The 22,896-nt window shown below is 33.4% G+C and overlaps 1 protein-coding gene across 5 annotated transcripts in view; it reads right to left on the bottom strand.

Moving 5' to 3' along the window:
* The window catches only part of LOC119636815 (venom metalloproteinase 3), an 89,405-nt gene that overhangs the window by 52,235 nt on the left and 14,274 nt on the right, over positions 1-22,896 (bottom strand). For all 5 annotated transcript variants that reach the window (XM_038032458.1, XM_038032459.1, XM_038032455.1 and 2 more), the window contains exon 2: positions 17,672-18,163. In XM_038032458.1, coding sequence (XP_037888386.1) covers positions 17,672-18,163 — 492 coding nt within the window. The remainder of the gene's footprint in view (positions 1-17,671; positions 18,164-22,896) is intronic.

Raw genomic sequence — 22,896 nt, 5'->3', positions numbered from 1 at the left:
CGAATAATATATGTGATGGGCGGTTTCATTTGACTCTATATTTCGATTTTTCGGCCTAAAAAAATCCTTCCAATCAATTTATCATTCTTTCCTATTTTGCCGGATTATTAACTTTTTCATTATATAAAATATTTAAAAATGTTAATAAACTGCAATTTCTCCCTTACCTTATGTACTTTAATTTATCTCAATACTTTTCAAATTGAATTTAATTAAAAGTGAAAAAATAAATTTATATATGTTTCCCTCTGTTAATTGTCTTAGTCATTCCGTTGCATTGCATTATTGTTAGTGTTATTGGTGCTCCATTTAGTAACAATTTATGGAGTAAAAGTTACATAGGTGCCCCTTGACTTTGCTATTGCGCACATGCCTTTGTATGAATGAATTTTTATAGGTGTGTTCAATTAAAAGCAATATACGTTTACTTTTTCGTTTCGTTTTGTTTTCTGTTTTCTGTTTTCTCTTATCATACATCAGCAATCAAATGGCTTACTAATAAGGGAATGCGAATTGTCTGTCTTGCAGACATTAAATAAACAAAAAAAAAAAAAAAGGGAAAAACTATTAATAAAAACACATTCTCCTTAAGGTTGATATATGAATCTTGAACTTCCCGAAGTCATTGGATTTTACAAGTATTGCATACATTGTTCCGATAATGCTTAACATGTTTCGAATTGATAGTTGGTTTTTTTTATACTCTACACTAATAAACTGAATCTACAAGAACTTTTTGAAGAACTTGACAGACCTCTTAAAAATTCATGGTCGGAAAAAATTCCTCGACTCGGAGTCTCCTATGAAAAACACTTTACTTTAGAAGCTTGGAAAATCGGAAATCAAGAAACACGGGAATGGAATGACCTATGGTCATGCAAAAAATATTAAATATGAAAGAGAGAGTACCGTCATTCCATGATTTCTAGCCAGTTTACAGCAACCGCTAGACAGTTTATTGTGAACAGCCAAGTTATCGTAACGAGCTTCAAAACCACATGAAATTGGCATATATCGAGGTACTCGATCGACCACTCATTCCTTAGGTTTGCTTTCTTTGACAAATTTAAGCCTTTTTTCTCAATTTTGTATCTTTTTCACGCCCATCGCAAATGGATATATATTTTCAAGTTCCAATACTAGAAAAAAGCGAATTTCTGAGCTAATTTTCACGAGGAATTATTGGAAGTTCAACGTACGTTTATACCCAACAACCATTTGTGATACAGGGTAAGTTGTTGTGTTCAAGCTACAGGTAACAATTTTCGAGATATTTTCGGTATTCCAAATTCGTATGAAAATTTGGGGCAATTTTTTGAATCCGCTCTCATATAACCGTTCGTAAGGAAATGGAACCGTTAGACGGACAGACGGACAGACAAGCTTCGATCAATTCGGAATATGATTCTGAATCGATTGGTATAATAAATGGTTGGTCTATCTTAAGCTTTTCTGCGTGGTACATACGTCCGCACTAATGTAATATATCCTGTACCACAAGTGGTGTAGGGTATGACAAGAAGAAAAACCTTTTCGATGAACCATGAAAGTATCCATACTTCTGAGCATTTATCAATATTCCAATTTGGTCTTGTCCCGTTGTCCCAACTGTTCGTTTGTCCTCCGCTTGTTGGAATGCTCATGCTCGCAAAGAATGAACGAAGAAAGATGAAACTTGGCTTAGATTCTTATTTGAAGAAATTAAAAAGTGGGCATAATACACTGTACGTTGCAATCCTTAATTCTTGGTATCAATTTAAGTGGTAAGGCAATCACTTACAAAAACCATTAGAACTTCAAGGAACGTGACCTGCCTAAAATCAATGTCCGAGAGAAGTTCAGTTAAAATATTACTTTTCACAATAATTTTATTGAAAAAGTTCCAAAATGATCAACTGACACGGCCAACATGGAGATAATATTTTACGTTCACGTCAAAAATTGTAAAAAATTTGCTAGACTTCAAAGACTGGGGCCGTAAGTGAATATGATTTTTATATATATCTTGTTGTTAATTTTTCTCATTTTATTTTCATTCCATCATTTTTTCATGTTTTTTTAATTTAAATTTTAATTCTATTAAGTTTGCCACGTGATCGCAAGATTTCTTCAGTCTTTTGTTAAATGAAAAATTTGAATAATTCTAATTGATTAGCATAGACACGTTTTCCACATTATCTCTTAAATGTTTAATTGATAAACACACATGGCGGATTACGGTAAGGTTACGGCCAACTTATATACATATACATTTGGCATTAACATATAGTGAGTGCCATTGTAAATTCTAAAGTAAAATACGGTTCGATTTATTTTTTTAAATTAATATCCAAATGGTCATTAAATGACTTTTTAAATTAATTATCGGAATTGATATTATTTACAGAATCGTATTAGAAGATCATAAAAAATCATTCGCTTATATAAATAAATAGAAATTATTTAAATTGAATTAACAAAAATTCATTTACGTACGTATACCAATTAATTATGTTTTGTTTTGTTTTTTTTTTTTTTTTTAATAAAGGAAAACATAAAAATTCGAAAGAAACATTTAAAAAACCATTTTTCTTACTTTATATCGTCGCTGCATGTGCGCATTGATTGCTTGTTTTCCTTTAGAAACTTACGACCTTCATGTTTTTAATTTTACTACATGCGTATATAATGGGTTTTTCTTCATTGCCCTCTTGATTTATTGTTGTTAAAACTTTTCAAAAAAAAAAAAAAGTCATTTTCTGACCGCTGTTCAGAATGGTACAAGTTTTAGTAGCACTTTGCTGTCAATTTTGTCAACAGACTTGAACAAATGACACTTTGGTCAAAAGATGTACCGACAATGACAATACAATGGAATCTATGGTTCATGGCTGTTTTTGCCAGCTAATCGATTCTTGCGTACAAACATCGTTGAGAATATGATGTCGAGCTAAATGCGGATCGTCCTGAGAAGTAACAATGAATATTTCACGAACTTTACTACTTAGGTTAGGATGCTGTTGGACCTAAACTCATCTTACAATTCTTTTGTAAGATTTTTCTTTACTATCTAGGCTAAGAGAACTGTTGGCGCTACACTGATCTCATAATCACTTTGGAAGCCCTGCTATTGGTAACAAAGTCCACAAACAGCTTCTTCGAGAAAAATCTTGGTCGCTTTATATATTTCAGTCGGATTCTTTGTTTATTTACTAGACGCTTTTCACCTTCTAAAATACATAGAAGAAAATTTCTTTACTTGAAAAAAAAATGTATTTGGGGTTACTTTCTAAGCGTTCCGAAAAGACTTCCTGTGTAAAATGAATCCCACCTGTTAGATTACAGAGTAATGAGGCAGAAAGCCATTTAAAAATATTTCGAAATAGACATAATTTGCCGTAGCTTCGTCGAGATAAGCGTTGAATAAATAGGAGACCGAGAGCGATTCGAAAGGAATCACTGCTACCGCCAAGAAATTACAAATTTTGGGAAGTTTTCAGTATTGATTATCAATTCGGCTATTGAGTTATACCTTTTGTTCTTGTTTTCTTCGTCAGTTCGTAATATATGAAGAGTAAGACATGCGGAGTTGCTTTTATTAGCTGCTGGAAAAGCAGCGCCTTCGAGAGCAAAATTATACAAGAAAGAGAAAGACGAAGAACGTATTAGAACATCCAAAGGCAGTTTAATGAACTTAGATAATTTGGCTTCGTACGCTGCAAAATACTGAGATTTACTGCTACTATATATCTGCTGTATATCTTATAAATATCTTCTATTAATCTTATAATTAAATTATGGACGAGAAAGTGGCACAAATTAGGTTATGGCTCTTATTATTCAAGGCTTAAGCGTAAAGAGGGACAACCTTAATGCTTATAGTTTTCGGAACACTTTAATACATTAGGTAACCAACCGACCTACCAATGAAAAAGAGTTCTTTACGTATACTTGCAGAGGTGCACTACTTTACGAGTTCTATATATTGTGCACTCTACTATATATCTTATAACTATGTTGGTGACCCAAGGGTGAGGCGACTTCGGTCCTTAAATTTTTCGAGATATTTCAGCAGATTAAGTAGACAGACTTACCAATAAACAGGTGGATATAGTACAAATAAGTGAATAGAATGAATCTTTGGAAGGATGGACAGACAGAAGCCTAAGTTACTAAACAATTTTTTTACTTTAACGGAAACTATATTTTATAAGACATTTTTGTTTTGTGATTTCTGGGTTAATCGTGTATTCCAGCGTTTTAGAGGAGTGAACGGGATGTTCTCTTATCAGTTTTAATAACTTGAAGTCAATTGCAATGAATGAAAGGAACGAAAAAAAAATTTAAAATACTATTAATACAAAATACGGCAGATAGTGTTTTTTTTTTCTATTTTTTTATTTTTTAATTTAACAAAGCCCTAATAAAAATAGAAATTTCATGTGCGGGTGCATTTATTTTAACGATAACAGGAAATTTAAGTGAATTAAAAAATTAAATTATTTAGTACCAATTAACAAGTTTAAAAGCTTAAAAATAATAATAATAGAGTTTGCCACCTATATATACCACCATAAAATATTGCTAATAGACATGAATAACAGAAACTCCTGAATAAATTTATCAAAAAAAAAAAAAAAAAAACAACATAAGCAAAATAACATAAAAAAGAAATACTTTTTCTAACAGTTTCCTGATATTTAACGGAATGGGGCTTAATTAAAAGTTTCAGTTAAACTTAATGCACATGTGAAAGGAAGGAGTAAAATACCAAAATTAAAGAAAATGTTTTTCTTTTTTTTTTTTTAACAAGAGATACACATAACAGACAATTTTTCTATTGAAAAACTGCAATTTTAGGTCACTGGGTAATTTTTTGTTTCGTATCCATCCATGGATCAGATATAATCGTATAATGAAGAGAATATTTCGAAACTCTTTTGATTTCGCTTAAGCTTAGCTGAATATATATATGTATATATATATATATATATATATATATATTGGTGTTCTTTTCTTCTTTTCATCTCCAAAAGACATAATTTGAACTGATTTATTATATACGTACATGTCGTTACCTTGGCTTTTACCAAATCTTTCCCATCAACTTTAAATCTCGTCGTTATTATGCAGATAATGTCAGATTAACTTGATTGTTTCCTTTTTCTCTTTTACACACCTTTCAATTCTGTTTAGCATAATAAATGACCCGAGCAGAATTTGTATAACACACGATTGTTATCAAAATTACTGTGTAAACAACTATTGTTGATATGACAGTTTCTTGTTATAACTATATTAACAGACGAACATACTGCACGTCTTGGGAAAACAACTTATCAATAAATAATGTTTACAAATAGGAAAACAGAACATTTGCTATTTGCTTCTCTTTAAAGTCCTCATCGTGGTGAGGAGGAATTCAAAGTTGAACTTTAGGTTTGCTGCACTCGGACTACGGAACACGTTCTCCCTAAAAGTAGAGATATTCCTGATCAGTCTATGTTGCAATTAATAAAGAGTCACTAATGTGTGCTCCTTCGAACCAGGGTGTCTTGGCTCATCTTCTATCTGTAGTTTGTCTGTCTTTAGGTGTGAATTAATTTAAATTTTGCCAAATATTGTTGGCGCAAAGACTAACGTGAGCTTCTCTTTTTTCAAAAGCGTCTTGGTCGATGGTCTTTTCAACATTTCAATTTACATGACATGTAACGGTCATGTGACGTCGTGACACCGCTAACCAAGTATTGAATTTCAAGTCTGCCATGGTTCGTAGTAGACCCATTTCGTATCGACACTGATGTTCGCAAAGCCGAAGCTGTTTAGATCTAATTTTTCCCGTTACAGACGTTGCACGTGTATTTGTCGTTCAACCTAGCTGATGATCACAATTAGATAAAGTCCCCAATTCTGCTCACAATCAGAACTAATATTGTAAGTTGCAATCTCCCGCAATTAGAAATCTAAAGCGGGAAATAAATATTGATCACGCGACCTAATCAACACGAAAATAAATTCAGAAAAGATAAACGAGATTAGCTTGAAGTCTATTAGAACCATTAGAGAGAGATTTTAAAATCAAACTTAGAGGAAATATTTTCTATTGCCATTGAAAAGCTCAACATTGGGAAAGTGTTTCTCAGCAAAGGCATATAGCTCTGTTACTCTTGCATAAGGTGTAAACCTTTATCTCGTATTACATATTTACGCGCCTTCTATGCGTCTTACTCAGTTTTGATAAAATAAAATTATTAATTGAAAGCGGAAGAAAATGATATCTGGCTACGGTCGAGCTTTTTATTATATCCGTACTACTAACTTACTTTTTCACATTTTGGCAGCATATCATAAATAAATGGCCAAACTAAAAATTTTATTTACATAATCTTTTCTACTTATATGCAGGTGTTTGAGACATAACTATGTGAAGTCTTGGAAAACCAAGTAAAAAACTTTAATGAAAATTTTCAAACTGTAAATTAAGAAAAACATCACACGATCGTATTGTGCTTTGCACTACGTATGTTAAGGGTACACTATTAAGTTTATGCACATGTATGTGGCGACCAAGAATACTTGAGATAGACTTACCTCTCATTGTACTGATTGATTTAGAAACATTTTTGAACCCACTTAAGCATGTCTGTCTATCGGTCTGTCGTATATGTGTCTATATATTTTTACGCTCAACCCACAATTTTCGCAAATTTTCGAGATATATTTGTGGAATTTAGTAAAGCGACATATTTTGCCGGGTAGCGAAAGCTATTGAAAATGGCTTGAGCCGGATCATATATCTATTTTGAAGAAGTCGTTATTATGAAACTAGTAATTTTCACTGCTTCTTAATAAAAAGCAATGGTGAGTACTTTTTTTTGCATTCTAAATATCGGATAGGATGGAACCATGTTTTAAATACTTTAACGTATAAAAGTTCGTAAGAAGCCCTTTACGAGTATTTTATCTTTGATCGAAACTGACGGTTTGGCTTTAGGTTTGGATAGCATGTGTCTGCTTTTTGGGCCCTGACCATGAAAAAAGGGGAACATTTTTTGACATTTTATAACAATGATGAGCGGAGCTTGGTATAAGGTATGTCATATCCACGTTTGCCCGTCTGTTAAATTTTAACTTGTACGTTGATCGTGGAAGTAATGATTTAACTGATTTTTGAGCCAACACTCACAAGAATGATAAAATAAGTTTTTTTGTCCAAGATTAACTTTGAGGTACAGACAAATAGGTAAAAAAGGTTATTTTAATACGCTTTTCCAAGCAGATCAACTATATCTACACCCAAGGGGAATAATCGCTGAGTTGTATTGCTATACGCTGCAGACATTAGACAAATTTAATATATTGCCTGTGATAAGCGTGTGTTTCTTTCTTAGATGACAAAAAATTGTTGCCTTAAATTCTAAAAAAAAAAATTTGCTTTAACTTAAATACAGTTTTTTTACTTGTTGTTTTTTTTCCCCCAATATTCAGTTAAGTTAGTGACCTTTACTGAAGTCCATAACACCCGACTATTGTTTGCTTTTTATTCTTTTAATTAAAACCAAATACTAAGACCGTCAAGCAAATGTCAATTTAAGCCAAAGAACATAAAAAATTGACTGTTGAAGTAAACCTACTATTGCTGGTCCATACATACAGTCAATGGTTGTTATGGTTGTTGTTGTTGTTGTTGTTGTTGTATTTTTACATTATTTAAATAGTGATTTATTATATGAAATCACAATATTTGACATTGCACAGCAAGTGGTTACATACTAAACTCAACTTAATAGTCGTATTGACCCTGAACGTTAAATGGACTTTTTTTCCTTTTGGAAATGAGAATAAATTATCAAAAAATATATTTTTGGCAATCAAGCAAGACAAAAATAATTCTTTTCGAATAAAAGTAAACAAAAAAAAAAAAAAAAATTTAAATCTTTTTTTTTCTATGATATCAACATTTAATGTTGACTGACCTTAAAATTGTTCAGTTCTTTGTAACTGTTTAGGTAAGAGTTGTATAAAAAAAAAAAAAGAATTTTCCCATTTTAGATTTTAAATGCATTTTAATGACATCTCGAACCGTTTCATTCTTAGTCATCTATCTATGCGCGTCAATTGCACAATAACTTTTAAAATTTCTTAGATTCTCATGCATTATGTATACGCTTTGAAAAAATGATTAATTTATGTATGAAAGCATATAACGCATAAAAACATATCACAGTTTATGACACATTTAACCTATTCGCACATATATCATAAGTAACATATATGTCGAAAAAGTCGCGCTGACATACATGCGCTGTTAATCCGTCCGTCCATACCATAGATTCGCATTAGCTACCATTAAAACGAATGTTCTTGAAGAGAAATAAACTCATTTTATCATATCGCTTGTAATACGCACGACTAACACATTTCGATTAGTTAACAAAGTTTGCGTGATTTGTGTGAATATTTGTTATGCGTCTATCATTCAAAGTATTTATACAAATTCTCTTCACTAAACAATCTTAGGTTATGTTAGCAAAATTGTTTGAAAAATATCTTCCTTAGAGTATTTGACTGGTCGCGATTCACTAACGTACATGTATTTGCCAAGCAAATATTCGGCAATGTAAAGCTTGCCGGATTTTAACACAAAGTACACGATTTTCTAATCAGCCTGCAATGAGTTGTGCTTAAAAGTGATGGAAATATTTTTTTACATTCCTAACGATACATTTATTTCATCATTATTCGTTCATAAATTGATTGAAATTGTTTTGGTTATAATATGTTATCGTAAAAAAAAAAAATTTTAATGTTTGAATGTGAAATAAGTCCACTCGCAAATTGAAAATAATAATGGAAACCTAATTCTGGATCGTTAGAAATCCTTGACGCGGATGCCCATTCATATTCATTGTCACGCAATTCAAATTTTAAAACCAATTGTTATTTATTTAATTTAATATAACCTTAATATAATTATAATAATAATTAATTGCAAAAATTAGATCTTTATCATTGCGAATGTTTGTAGCGTTCATTACCCTTACGAAATGTGGTTAATCAAATTTTGAATGTCACAAATAATTTTAAAACAATCATTCATTTACATCTATTGCGTTTGTATTTGCGTCCGCGAGCGTGCTAAGTAAAAAAGCATTCACAATAGGTCCGATATTATTGTATAATATATTATGTTGCTACGATTGATGAAAAAATTATTTCCACGAGCTAAGTAAAAAAGTATTCACAATAGGTCCGATGTTATATTATATTGCTATGATTGATATAATAGTCGAAAAGTTCTTCTTCATTATAGGTTATGAGACAATATTTGTGCAAAATTTCCTATCATTTCTGCGGGTTATGTTATAATTGCTTTAAAATGTCACGAAAATATTTCATCGATCAATTAAACATCTGGTTAATTGGAGCTAGCGCTTCCCTTGGACTCTATAGTTAAGCCATTGAACCCATAAACTTAAGGAGAGCAACGTCGCTCAATTATTTTCATTTTAAAAGTCAAAGAAACAGTACAAAGAATATTTGGATTATGGAAAGCTGTACATGGAGGTGCCAAGGATTGCATATCACAGCCAACATGCTGATCGTGAAAGGGGTTTTTCTAAAATGGGATTAAAGAAGAATGTGTAGTCGATATCAACTACTTTATGAAACTGTAGTTGTGACGTAACTATGCTAATCTTACATCCGTTAATTCAGCTTGATCATCCGTAAGCCTTCCTTTCGTTTATTTAAAAATCTGCAAATGAGTCTAACATTGACATTCGTTATGTTTTGTTAATGTGTTCGTGTCGTTCATTGCTCTGTCTTCCCATCAGTTTGTGTTTCCTGCCGTATATCATATTATATAAGGCATCTATGTTTCGGTCAAATCCAATCAAATAAACGGACGGGAAAAACAGAATGTAATCAGATAAATGTACGAAAGACAGAGGGAGGGGGGGGGGGGTAAAGCGAATAGATAGGCAGGCGTGAATGAAGATACAAGCGCAGAGGGATGACTGCACAAAGGGATGAGTAAAAGATGCATAGACAGATGGATCAAGCTTTTCCGATCATCCTCCATTTGTTACGTACATATAAAGCCAAGGGAAGTATGACTACACTTGTGCAAATTAAACGCATTTGCTGCGCTCGTTACGGAATAAACTTGAAGCAAATAATTCTTTTCCTATTGTGTTTACCTTGGCTATATTACAGGGTCATTAAATCGAAAAGTGTGCAACATGCGCATTAAAATTTCTATCTAATGAGCAAAAGAAGAACAGTATTGTCTGTATTACCGGCCGCCACAGACTATGAATTCGGTTTCGCAGCCATCAGGAGTCGACCATACCAGAACGACAGTCATACTCAAGCATAGCACCGTCCATAGTGACATGTTGAAGACAACAATACGCTTTGAAACAGAGGAAGCTATTAATATTAACTTTTGTGTCAAAAAAATATGCAGAAAAACTTTTGACCCCCCGCACGTGCAGTGTCATGCAATTTATAAACATATTTTCTTCAAAGCTGATATCGATATAAAAAATTGCAACTTTGCTTCTTTTTTCTTTTTGCATATTCATTTACTAACACACCTAAAATTTTCTTATATTTACTTTAGTTGGTCGGTATCGAGAATTCGCATTAAGTCCATTAGAGCTTTCTTAATTACACTTTTTTTTTGTCAAATTTTTTCTGACAGTCATTCATTTTTAGCCTTGATTTGAAATGCGTTTAAAAAAACACAACCAATTATTTTATGCTAACTATCGATAGATGGAAGAATATTAACTATGTCGCTATGTTTGTAAAATTTTAGGCACATGTCTCGAGGGATCAAAATAAAGTGCATATTATTAACGCTAAAGATAATTGGTTTCATGTTCAATTTATCCCGAGCCGGGGAGGAAATATTATTTCAAAAAACATAACAAATAACGATCTTAAGGTTTATTTAATGATTTTATCTTAATATATCTCTATCTCTCTCTCTCTCTCTCTCTCTCTGTCTCTCTCTCTCTCCTTCTGTATAGTACATATTTCCATAAAAGCTATCGGTATTTTTATAAGAAATATGTTCTAAGTCTGGTTGATGAGTGTCTGAGAGTCGTTCTTAGATGTATTCACTTTTCCGGTTTGTTTTAAATAATCTTTAAAACTAAGTCACAAACTTCGATTTCATTTTCGATTTTTATTTATGCGAAACTAGTTTCAACTTTTCAAGAATTTTTGAATAATTGTCTCCTCCGGTATTAACATTTGCTGATGCACGCGTATGTATGATTACATATGCAGTGTATATATATATATATATATATATATATATATATGTGCGTCTGTTTGCTTTTGTGTAGGATTATTAAGATTTTTTAGGCATTTTAGCAGTCTGTCAAATTTGTGTCACCATTATTTTATTGCAATCGCACACGTAAAAGAAGTTTATATAAAAGCTTTAAAGTCACAAAAAAAAAAAAATAGTTTGCTGAGAAGAAAACAAATAAAGAAGTGTAATTAAAAAAATAAAAAAAAATTATTCAGTTCAAGTCAAGTGTTTTGATTCTTGGTTTGTTTCGATAAAAACTACTTTGCTTTAGGGTAGCATCAGACCTTCATTTACGATGGATGCTTACCTTAAGGGCAATAGTTTATTTACGTTATTTCAATTTAAAATGAATCGTCGAACCAGATATTTGGAATTCAATCAAGATTGTGCGCGCATAGAACTCCCCCTCCTCCCCCCTCCATTCGTGGTAGAGATATTCATTTATAATATTTAATAGATAATATATAATATATGTCATATAATGGATAATATATTATATAACATATTATACGGTTCATATCACAGGATCGTGGTTTAATTTAGAATCAATTTGTTTAAGGATAGGATTGTTTACAGTTTTACTTGGTTTGGCAGCATTGCTAACTTCAACTTTCTTTTCGCCTCAAATGCTCTTTTTCGACGGACTGATGCCTTCCGCAAATATCCCTATTTATATACATTTTTAGAAGCATATTGCTATTACCTCAAAGCTCATGACTTCATTCGTAATCCATTAATCTGTTTTTCTACTAATCTTTTTAGTCGGCCGGCATCTGCGTGACATGCCACGAATTTGCACTTGGTTTTCCCCTCTTTCCGATATTTATTTTCTGGGAAAATCAATTAGTCGGAATAAGCCCGATTGGGGATTTCCATAACAAGATAAGATATATTATATAACATATATTAGTATATATTATATTATTATTTTAATTATTATTATAAATGTAGCCAGAGAATAAATTCTAAGACTAAACTCTTAAAGCACTAAGGCTTTCGGATTTATTAAAAACTCTAGCGCATTTGAGATTTGAACCCACGATCATTGAGTTGCTAGTCGAGACTCTTGCCTACTCGGCCATCCACTTTTATTATATAATAAAACAAAATAATAAAGAATTCCATCGGTGTGGAGCTCTTTGGTTTATTGTCGAGAAGCTTGAGAAAGTTGCTTTTTGTTGCTGTTAGCGTGGAACTTTGCGAAGAAGAAATGTCAACTGGGCCATGCTGGGATTAGTCATGGTTCTAACGGATGAATCGAAACTTCCCAAGCAGTTTCGGTGAGATTTGGTGGCACTGTCGAAGGAATGCACGGATTAGAGTTTTTATTGGTCAACTGGCGATTGGTAAAATCAAGCGTGCATCTTCAAGACACGTATTTCCGGAACGTTGGCTAGTCAAATTGCTACAGGCTATTTGATAAAACGTCTAGAGGTCTAGACGGTCTATCATCTATCATAGTTCTTGTGCAGCCCACGTCCTTGAAAATAAGAGAGTCAAATTTCACTTTGCGAAGATCCGTATGACGCAATTTGATTAGTAGTAGCACTCAATAAATAACACGAAATAGTACCTAATCGCAAACGTCTCGTAATATCTTCCCTCCAAACTAATATAATATAAATAAAAAAAGTTTGTTTTACTACATTTGTATAAATATTTTTAGACTTTCGTACGACCCGTGTCTTCATTTCGATCTATAATAAGTCACGCGAAGAATCACGGCTTACGGCTTCTTTAGATTAATGGAAGAAAAGCACAATGGATTGGAGGCGGATGAGTGGCTTGGGATCCTTCTTGCATATTAACTAAGTCAGTGCACTTCAGAGCATCGGAAACTGTCCCTTCCAGCGAGCATGAATCGCTTTATAGCTTGATCAGCGTGAAAGCGAAATACCTAAATCTCAAACGGATAGATAAAGATCGCTGATCGAAAGAAGCTGAAATTTAAAGTTTAGTCTAGAATAGTCGCAATTACTGTCTGGAATATTTAGAATAGTATTTAATAAATATCTCCTTATGAAGATTTCATTTTTAGCTAATACATCCGTTAACCATCACTTATGCTTTATATGCAGCTTTTCTGACTGGCTCTCTCGGCACTTTCCATAGATTAATTCCGCATATTTTCTTATATATAAATTTTTTAAAATAATTTTTCGAAATTCATACTCACAAGCACACTTTATGAAATAACGTTTTAAAGCTTTTTGAAGGAAATGTTTTTGAAAACTTTTCTAATAAATTTAAACATTTTATGCTTTTGATAACTTCTTTTCAAATTTATTGATATTTTCAATAAATATTTCAAAACTTAAGTACAGTAGTTAAGTATAAGTCTTCTCTTTAATGGTAATTTATAAAATAATTTATAGTAATTGGTTTTCTTAGCTATGATATATGTGCTTAAGATTAGAGAGGTCGCTCTGTCACGTGGGCTTGCGGTATAAATTAATTGCATTTTAACATAAATTGAAATGTGAAACATATTTTCCTTAAAAAAAAAATTCGTTCCAAAGTAGATTGTTGGCAAAATGAATGGAAAATGTACGAGAAAACAAGAATAAGTAAAGAGTGTGTAAAGTTTAGCGCAAATCTGCCGATACTCGCGGTACAACTCAATGAAGGTGTATTCAGTTTGAAAAATACTTTTGACCCTTGAAAATATGAATCGAAGGACCCCGAAATGTATTAGGTATGCTATTAAGAGCATTGGAAGACTATGGCTTCTCTCAGTCTATCCGTCTTTTGACATAGAAGTTGTAGCTCTAAGTTTACATGCTTTGTAAGCTTTCCTCTCTCTTGTACGAATCAACATTTGCTTCACTTCGTATTACTCGGGAATATATGTAAAAATATTTAAATTTTAACGAAACTCTATCTATAGCGTTTCCAGTCTTTTGTTTCATTTAGCATTTGAACGCATTTAAAAACGACCAAGACTTACGCTTTAGGCTCAGTCGAAGAGCGAGAGAGACTATTATTCACCATTCAACGAATCATCTTAGTTAAAATATGCGCTTGCCAAATATAGGCAATGCCAAGCAATACACAGGCTTGTTGCGAACAAATGTGCAAAATCATTATTCCCTCAATTTCTGCATAGTGGGTGCGAAATATTTCCACACAAAAGCGTAAATTTATGTTTGTTAAAAAAAAAGAATGTGGGTGCTTTATACTTATAATCATTGGTTATTATGTTTGTATGTGTTGTACAAATGGTTAAAGTTCAGCCAAAAAGGAATTTTTCGTCTTTCAATGAAGTTTATGGAAAAGCCAAGAATTTCGTTTGTATTTTAAAGAGCGTCTAGAATACCCATCGCTTCACTAAGAGCAGAATTAGATCCACCAAATTATAAGTGTGTCATTGATTGACTATTCGCTTCAAAGTCTTAAACTGATCACATTAAAGATTTGTGTTAAACTTCAGATCCATTTTTGCTATAACTTGGTTTTTTTTTATTTTTTTTATTTTTCTTTTATTTTCTTTTTTAAAATAATTCTTATCCGCCTGAGTGGCCGAGTAGACAAGAGTCTCGACTAGCAAAACAAGGGTCGCGGGTTCAAATCTCAAGTGCGGTAGAGTTTTTAATAAAACCGAAAGCCTTAGATGCTAGTACTTTAAGATATTAGTCCTAGGATTTATTCTCTATAATAATAATAAAATAATTCTTTTTCGTTTTTCTGGTGTTTCTTTAAAGATAGACGCTCTAAGACTAGTTAGGCCGGATCACGTACTTCTGCAACTTCCTAAACGTATAGCGCTTTGACATACCTCCTATAACCGACAGACATACCCGAGAACAAAATAGTCTCAGAATGCTACGTGTATCAAGAATGTATTTGTAGTCTAGTGGACAAAGGGTCGCGACGAACAACTCTATCGTCGCAAGTTTAAATCTTAGGTGCCGTAAAGCTTTCCATGCAGGCGGAAATATGTTTTAAGTTCACCGGCAGCCTGTAAATGCTTACTCTACATTTGTTTACGAAATATGTAGACAATAACATAAATAAGTAAAATATATATATCAATAGACATTCTTGAACGTAGCATGGGGAGAAACAAGTCAAATACCGAAAGTCAAGACAATATCTGTTGACTGGCAGGCATAGAAAGTGGAAAAATTGCATTCGAGTGCAACCGAATCTTTTATATTGGGAGGTTGCATACATTTTGGTCAGCGACTTATTCAGATAAAAATGATAAACAAGTGGGAAATGCCACGGCACACAACAATAATTAAATTCGATGATTTTAGCCTTTCTCTACATAAAATAACTGTTTTCCCTTCAATATTATTGATTAAGTCAGCGCACGAGGACGCTAATCATGGCAATCAATTCTTCTTCTTCTTTCAAATTTATTACTTTCACTGTTTACTTGAGGAAATCTGTTGCCGCAGCCCACCAAACACGTTCAAAGGCTTATCGTGATGCTGCTCCATCATATCTCAATTGCCGGTTCTGGACTCAAGGGTTTAAAAGTGGCGACGCGAACTGACTGAAAATGCCATTTTTTGATCACTTGTTGCAAGAGTTGTCCAGGATACAGTGTTGCAGTTCTGCCACACCCAGCGGACCCACCAGACATGGCACCTCCTGATTACCACTTGTTCAAAACGTTGCAGTATGGCTTGACTGGCACGCAGGTCCGCAAATTTCAAGAAGTGTTCAAAGATGGATCGCTGACAAACCAATACTCCGCTATCGATATGTTGCCAGACAGGCGACAAAAAGTTGTAGAAAATGATGGAATATATTTTAATTAACATACATTGCATCAATTTTCCACAATCAATGCCTTTTTACAGCGAAAAAATCGTTAAATTTCGACGCTATATATTCGGTTGGAGGGAAAGTTCTGTCGTATTTTAAATAGGCAAGCAATTTTTCTTGTGATATTTAAAGTGAAAAGCATGTCAGTAGATAAAGTGCATTTATGTCACCGTATTTTGTATGAGTTCCAAAAAAGGATGCAACGCATCGGTTGCATGTAAAATTTTATGTGCGGTATATGGAAAGGTATTGTAAATGTATTCGTACTGGGCAAATTTCGTTCCGGCGATCTCAGCTTTCAAGAAAGTGACCAATAATGATGTTTTGCGATCCATGTTAGAAAATAATCTACATTTAACAAGTCGGGAAATTATAGAAGACTTAACTCTTAAACATTCATCATAGAACTGTTAGAGAACACATTAAATCTCTTGCGTTTGTGTTAAAGCAAAGTACATGAATACAAAACGACAAAACTTTCTCTCCAACCGATTAATGTTGGTCCAGGCCGTCTTTGTTCACAGGCACTGTACGGAACGCCTATAGGTTATGGAGGAACGAACAAAAAGTTCTTTTTTTTTCACTTTTAACAGTCGAGGTGTTCTCAGTTTTTGTTTTACTTTGGGCGTATGCTTCAACTAATTTGACCCATTTTTATTATTATTATTATTATTAATTTCGCCAGAGAAATAAATTCTAAGACTAAACTCTTAAAAGCACTAGCATCTAAGGCTATCGGCTTTTATTAAAAACTCTAGCGCACTTGAGATTCGAACCCACGAATATTGACTTGCTAGTCGAGATTCCTCGCCTTCGCCTACTCAGACGGATGGGACCCATTTTTAATACTATCATGATATATTAATTTTTTTTTGCGATCAGAGAAATGCTAATCAAAGACATTGATCACACATGGATAATGGTGAACGATTCAGATGAAGATGAGCTTATGTACTTCTTCTCATCTTGGAAGCGTCCTTCGAACTCTTGCTTTGACGTTTTGACAAAGTGACGAAGAACCTCATCATCATCAGACGGTGGAAAAAAGAAATTATTTACTTTTTTGTGGTCAATAATGAAACCATCGATAATGAGTTCAAAAAAAAATTCTATCTTTTACTTATACTTGAAAATTATTATTAAAAATTTTTGATTTTTCCAAGACCATCCCATTCCCTTCTTTAATCAATTCCAATTAGTTAGTTTACTTATAAAATCTTAAAATGCTTTTCTTTTCTTGTTGCTTTTATTGCTTCATCATAAACATAAACTTTATAACGACGATCATAATAAGAGCAGGAGGAGGGTATTTTTGCGGAAGTGTTTTATTTGATTAAACATAAACTGCATACAAGTGCTTCATATACGAGAGCTCGCTCAGTCTAACAATAAACTGAATAATTTTACAGTTAGGGATCAAAATAGAAAAATGAAAGTTGAAATACCAGACAAAAAAAAAAAAAAAAAAAAAAACTAAAAAAAGATTACATAACAATAGCAGAAATAACAATGAAAGACAACAACAAAAAGTAAATTTGAAACGCCCTTCTCTCTGCTTTCTTTAAATTCAAGTACCGTCTTACTTACCTCATCTTCAATTTTTTGTATATTCAAACCGTTGGTTGCGTTCGCCTCCGGATGCACATACCACATGGGTAGCTTATGTGCTCCGCCTGCATCTTTGAATAAACCTTGTGTCGGTCGCAGCGTTAAATTTATATTTTCACCGAACGCTTCAAATGTGATTTTATGTTCTTTTTTAAATTCCTTTCGTAAATCATCCGCCAGTCCAGCGTACACGCTATTCACATGTTCATTCCGTTTATATTGCTCCCGTTTTAATTTGCTATAATAGGCAGTTTTACTTAAATCCTTTTTTATGGGCTGATGAATTTCGGTTTCGGTTGGCAGCGTGTCTTCTATGCTACGTCTACGACGTCTATAATGAGGTAAATGGTTGAACGCTTCGGCGTCGCTATTGTGATGTAATAATTGTACAATTTCATAGTTTGGTATTGAATCGTATGTATCAACGTGAAATATTGCTCGCAATTGATGCGGCGACATTTGTTTTTGTAGCTGAAAATAGACAAAGAATTATTAAAAATTTAATTATAACAAGTCATATATATGCGAATATTACGATTGCAAACGAATCTTTTCATACCCATCACCGTTGTTCGAAAAAAATGCGAAACAAAAAGGAATAAAACAAAATTTCATTCTCCATAATGTTGAGTGGGCGTGGCCGATTTTTTCGTATGTCGGAAGTAGATATCGCCATCTATGGAAACATGGATACGTTTAGTAAAACAATTAGCAGACAGGTGGACAGACGGACTGACAAATATTACTAGAACGCTTCAGATTTGATGCTGAGCAATATTTAATATTTGATTTGGTTCTATAGGGCACAGAAGTTGTCTCAGGTTATGTTGTACTGTGGGCTCAAGATAGACCGACAGTTATACGCTCGCTCTAAGATTTTATGCTGATCGAGAAGATGTATACTTTATGCGTTCTTTGAACGCTTGAACAGAATGAATGTAACGCTTATCCTTCGGCGGTGGGTAGAAAGTTCAAAATCATTGTTAAAAAGCGGTTACGTATCCAGGACATGTGGAACATTCTAGCGCTTATTTTAAATACTGCTCTAGATATTATTATAGTGCAATTACGAGAAACCTGAATATTTGACAGCATGAATGACATAACATTTTGGGATATATTCTAAGCTTTGATCGCTTCGTCACTAGGTATAAGCCAAAGCAATGTCTTTCCAAATTTTGTATTCCGGAGTAATTTTCCAATCAGCTTTCTTGTAAATCAAGGCAGTCAAGTCACCCAACCAGAAACAAAACAATACCTTGTGACTTATAATGTCGTTTAGAATATGTCTGCCTACTAATACCGGAATGTCCAAGGTTACCTATTTATCTGAAGATGCCCCACAAGAAAGGCTGTCGTATTCCCATTTTTCAATATTTTTCCAAAGTCGCCTCCATAAATTATTATTGCATTACCTTTCTTTCTATCCCGAAAAAAATTGCCTAAGTGATTTCTTCTTTTAAACTCTTTAGGCTGTTAATCGCACTCCTGAAGAGAAATTTCTACCGATCAAGTGATTCTCAGGAGGAGAATTTGCAAGAAATTCTGGACAACATCAGATAAAATTTATTTTTATTTCATTTTACTAAATTTTGGAACCGGGTCATCAATTTTCTATGACAAAAATTCTTGAGAGAAACACACAGAAATCTCTTAGCGGCACATCTCTAAACGGCTTATAAGGCAAAAAAAAGAAACGAACTGAAAAGGAAATTCCTAAACCACGATAAATGAGGTGTAATTGAAAGAATTGGGGAAAATAGAACAAATTAAAAAAAAAAGGTTTGATTAAAGGAGGATTTATTGACTACACACCTCTTCACTATAAGTTTTTCAATTATCAACCGCCTTCACGAACTTTTTAATTTACTCATATATATATATATATATATATATATACATATGTACATATATATCACCCCCTGCAGTTACAATTGATCTTCATTGTTTAACAGTAGGATATTACACATACACAAAGGGGATCCACAGTGTTATATATAGATATATATATATATATATATATATATATATATATAGATATTTTCAGGGAATGTTTCTCCTGTAAAATAAATAAAAATAACTCTTCTTTTTTTCTTTCTTATAGAGAGAGAGAGAGAGAGAGAGATCTTTGTCAATAACAACCGGCATTTTGTGGTTAACAGTATTTTTACAATAATATCTGAAAACCTTTTCTGTTCCTTAAAAAGCAATGACAACCATAACAAACGATCTTACGAGATTATGCGATCTTCTGTGTTGTTCTTTTTTTTTTCCTTTTTTGAATCGAATGGGATTGACATTATTACGCGCGGAACCGCGCGGTCGCATAGCTAAAAATAAAATCATAAAACTGGTCTTAAGAATTGCCTTTGTTTTCCTATATTAAAACTGTAAAAGGGCAAAGAAATCGCCGCTTATTTCAGAAAGGAAAGGAAGAAAGAAGAATAAGAAGAAGAAGAACGCTTGCAAAACCGTAAGAAGTAAAAACAAAGTAACAGTTAAAAATTGTATGAAAACAAAGCATAAAACCAGCTAAACCTTATACAATATTAGCAGAAACAAACAGAAACAAAACAACAACAACAAAGACAACTTTGGAATGGGCAAATGTGGTTTACCTTGTCATTACAAACAGCGTTAAGTTTTTCTTTTTCGCCTTTTTTTTTTTTTTTTTTTTCTCTTGCTTTTCTGTCATCATTTAAGTTATGTTTTTGTATGTATCTGTATCTGTATGCGTTGTTTTTGTTTAGAGCTTTATTGAAGAGAAACTTTAAGACAGCTCCGTTACTTATATAGCGGCTGTTTCGGAAGGGGTTTATATACACACATACGCATATTATAGATATATAAATGCAGGTAAGAACCATTTCTGCAAAGCGATTTTAAAGCAGCAGCAAAAAAAAGGGGCGTTTTTGTTGTCTTTTAGGTTTAGCATGTATACATTTTTTATTACAACATTTTATCGATAAATCAACGATACAAAAACAAAAGACTGAAGCAACAAACTTGATCATGACCTTAATTTTTATTTATTTACTTTTTTTTTTTGTTTTTTCAAAAGTTTCATAAAGAGAAATTTTGTAAAGAAAGACCCTAACAACGATTGGGATTGTTGACATATTCACTTTGTCGTTATGATTGTAACACAACAAGAAATATCTTAAATAAATCCTGCAGCGGGGATTAAAATTTTCTGTGTAATTAGTAGTCGTTCCGGTAAAATTGCACTTTAGATACCTTCGAAATGTTACGTCTACCCTTGCCGTGCCATCTTAAACAGTAGCGAAGCTTAGGCTTAGAGAGATGCATGCAAGCGATAAGGGAGTCATACCAAAGCTGGAGTATTAGATATAAGAGATTGTGCATGGTCCGAATTTTGCTCTGAGAGTAAGATCAAGCCCACCTAATTCTAATTATCTAAGGCACCCGCCCTTTTGGTGTGACCAAAGCTACTACAATATATTCTGAAGGGACGTATCCAGCTATCAAGTCTCAGTGGCTCCTACGCCAACTGTTGCACCAACCTCCACTTTCGTCGTCGGGCTATAATGCTTGCGGATGATAAGCATTAAGCCAGATTATGTTAATTTTGCATTTGGATTATCCATATGTCCTAAGCTGCCATCAAACTTTTCGTATGTGGGTTCTTAATGTCTGAGCAGAAGTATCACTCAACCAACGCCAGGCCAACTGCATTACTATTCCTTCGGTCCCCTCAGTATCATAGCAGACTTTAATAAAATCTTGGATGTCCACACTAGTGGGTTATCTGCAAGCAGACCGATTCTGAAGCTCTGGATAACTTCTGTACGGAGAGTTCCCGTCGCCGAGAAGAATTATCAGGTCAGTGTACTGTCAACTGCCAGAAACGTTTCTAAATTAATTCGCTCATCGATTGCGAACGTTTTGATAGTTGTGGACCTTAATGATTCGTAACCATATTTATTGTTGCCTTCTCAATGAGACGATGTATTTATATAAAGATGTGGATTAATATCTGACATGGATTGCATCACTTGGGGTAAGCTTAAAAGTCAGAACGATCGCTCAGATCATTCAACCAATGGCACCATCTTATTACAGCAATGGCCTTGGAATTATTTTCTGAGCCGACTTAAAGCTTCCTGTGCCTTTGCCTGATTGTCGGTCTGTCTTTCTGTCGGCGTGCCTGTCTGTTGATATGTATATCCGAAGTACACTATATATTTTGGAGTTTAACTTAAGGGTTTGTCCAAAATTTTCGAGATATTTTGATAAAATATGAAGCTCTACGACATTTTGGTCTAAGCAGCAACGCGACTTAAAAGGGATTGAATGTCTGTTGTCTGTTCATCTATCTTTCTCTTCGATCTGCTTGGTGCACCAGCGTATTTTTGACTTAAGACAAACGCAATAAAGAATTTTTGGTTTGAATGCGAGGAGCTTGGATAGAATGATGTAGTTTTTGAAGCTCGCTCCACATAAATGTTGGCACAGAAAATAAATGTTTATGCAGGAATAAAATCTAAACTTGTGTGCTTTGTGGTCGGAATTGGTCCGAAACAATGATATTAGATAGTAATTTATTGGGCAAAATATGACTTCCGCTCCCTTTTTCTTAGGCCCCTTGCCGTATGTAAAGTAAGGTGTCGTATAGCGACAGGGTTTCATAACTGGTATTTTATTAGAGAAGCAAGTGAAAACTGCCTTTTGGGCAAATGGTATACTATATGCAACGAACCGATTTGTCTGACCAATGAGTTTAATTTCTTTTTTGCTTCGGATTGTTATTATTTGTCAATTTTAGGCGAGTATCCGTTGCATGGAGTATGAGCTTCAGCCTTTTGCAAGTTTTGGGTGATTTGTAACTCGCTGGCGCCCCTTTTGACAGTTGGTTTGTAAAAATACCAGGTGTCAGCATTGTATTTCAAGTTTTGCATCCAACGGAGTACGGTCTGAATATGAATATTTCTTGACATTGTAGGCGAAGGAAAATTTTATTTTCTATAAAAATAAGCAAATGTTAACAATTTTCTTCGCCGATTTAGGGAAAATATTTATTCAGAGGCATTCATTATTTTAAGAAAAACAATAATTGGACTTTGCTCAGAGTTAAAGGAATTCTTTTTGGTATTACGTTTTTTTTAAGACTTACTTGCTACAAATCTAACTGAAATTATCCGCAATGCACGTAATTTTTTGGATGTGCTACTACCCAAAATTTG

The sequence above is a fragment of the Glossina fuscipes genome, unplaced genomic scaffold (genome assembly GCF_014805625.2).
Source record: "Glossina fuscipes isolate IAEA_lab_2018 unplaced genomic scaffold, Yale_Gfus_2 28, whole genome shotgun sequence".
In the NCBI taxonomy this organism is placed as follows: Eukaryota; Metazoa; Arthropoda; class Insecta; order Diptera; family Glossinidae; genus Glossina; species Glossina fuscipes.
The sequence above is the reverse complement of the archived record's forward strand: the minus strand, read 5'-3'. Positions and strand labels throughout refer to the sequence as shown.